Raw genomic sequence first — 1555 nt, 5'->3', positions numbered from 1 at the left:
GAAACAGAGGAACACAAAAAAAAAAAAAGGTATGAAATGAGACATCTCAATAGGAGTACTGCCATTAAGGGCCAATCAAAGAATCCTAAGATCCAGGATGGCTCAGATTATTAAGAAAAAATACCCTGTCCCATCGGTGCTTTCTGGCTTACAAGATCTTGCTAAGAGTAGTCCATTCAGACAGGAGATACTTGTAACTTACACCCTTTTTTCAGTAAATTTACTGGAGATCAGTACATTCCGCTATCTTTCTCTCCCTCCCCACCTTAATCTTTATCTCTAAATGTAATTTCCAGAAACCAAAGAGAATTTGGTCACAGAGGAAAATGCTTGCCTTCAGTCATTTCAAGCTCATCAAACATAAGGCCACTTTCACCATAGCCACCAGACAGATGGAAACTGCTTGCTCTTCCAGGTCAAAGGAACTTGGCTGGTCAATCTTTGTAATGGACTGGACTGATAGACAGATTTGTCCTACATGAGACAGCAGAGGTTCGATATAAATCCACCAGGAAGCAATGCTCAGATGCTTACGGCATGCATGCAGAATGGTTTCAACACCCATGTGAATCTCTGACAAGCCTGGCTAACAGTGCTAATCTGCCAGTAGAATTTATCCAAAGCCAGTAATCCCATATTGCAGTACTACTGATCTTAAGGACTTCTAGAAGTTATCCATAGTCCATGTTTGGAAAACTGAACACTTAATGAGATTAAGGAGAAAAAGTTGAAGAGAGAGAGAGAGAGAGAGAGAGAAATACAGAGGGGTGGGTGGGAGAGAGAGAGAGAAATACAGAGGGGTGGGTGGGAGAGAGAGAGATACAGAGAAGAGAGGAAAGCAAGAAAGGAAACAAAATGACAAGTGAATGAGAAAACAAAAGAAGCCACCAATTCCACATTTAATAAGGATCTTCAACATTTTAAACACTTCATTTCCATCTTCATCATGAATTTTGTAGCATTTCTGAATCATAGCAATCTCTAATTGCCTTCTTTTACATTCCATTCATTCTAGACTTACAAGTACTTAAATAAATGGAATCCAATGGCATTGAAACATGCACATTCAATGAAAGTATTTTCTTATTATTATTATCATTATTATTATTATCATCATCATCATTATTATCATTATGTAGCAATTGTAAATATGGTTGTCTTGTTTTACCTTCAATTTGCTTCATGAGTCTCTCGTTGTTCAACCTATCATAGCAATTTTAAACATACTTGTAAGGTTATTTCATTTTAGCAGAGTTAACTATACATATGTTGTGTCTACGACAATATTAACATCTCAAAAATGTTTTTATCCTTCAGAAATTCATTCCTAGTCTGATTTTCCCTTCAAATTGAACAATGACTATATTTTTACCTCACACGGCAAACATACATACATTATATATATATATATATATATATATATATATATATACATACATATATCTATCTATCTATATATATACATACATATATCTATCTATATATATACATACATATATCTATCTATCTATCTATATATATACATACATATATCTATCTATCTATCTATATATAT

At 34.2% G+C, this 1555-nt stretch overlaps 1 protein-coding gene across 3 annotated transcripts in view; it reads right to left on the bottom strand.

Moving 5' to 3' along the window:
- LOC106884438 (guanine nucleotide-binding protein subunit gamma-1) overlaps window positions 1–1555 on the bottom strand; it is a 294231-nt gene that overhangs the window by 100729 nt on the left and 191947 nt on the right. For 2 of the 3 annotated variants that reach the window (XR_008264741.1, XM_052970048.1), the window contains exon 3: window positions 1169–1203. The exons of the other annotated variant lie outside the window; for it this stretch is intronic. Coding sequence is in view for 1 of the 2 variants with exons in the window: in XM_052970048.1 (XP_052826008.1) it covers window positions 1169–1184 (16 nt within the window). In the remaining variant the exon portion in view is untranslated. The remainder of the gene's footprint in view (window positions 1–1168; window positions 1204–1555) is intronic. 3 annotated transcript variants of the gene reach the window in all.

The sequence above is a fragment of the Octopus bimaculoides genome, chromosome 8 (genome assembly GCF_001194135.2).
Source record: "Octopus bimaculoides isolate UCB-OBI-ISO-001 chromosome 8, ASM119413v2, whole genome shotgun sequence".
NCBI lineage: Eukaryota > Metazoa > Mollusca > Cephalopoda > Octopoda > Octopodidae > Octopus > Octopus bimaculoides.
Note: the sequence above shows the minus strand (reverse complement) of the source record. Positions and strands in the feature narration are given on the sequence as shown.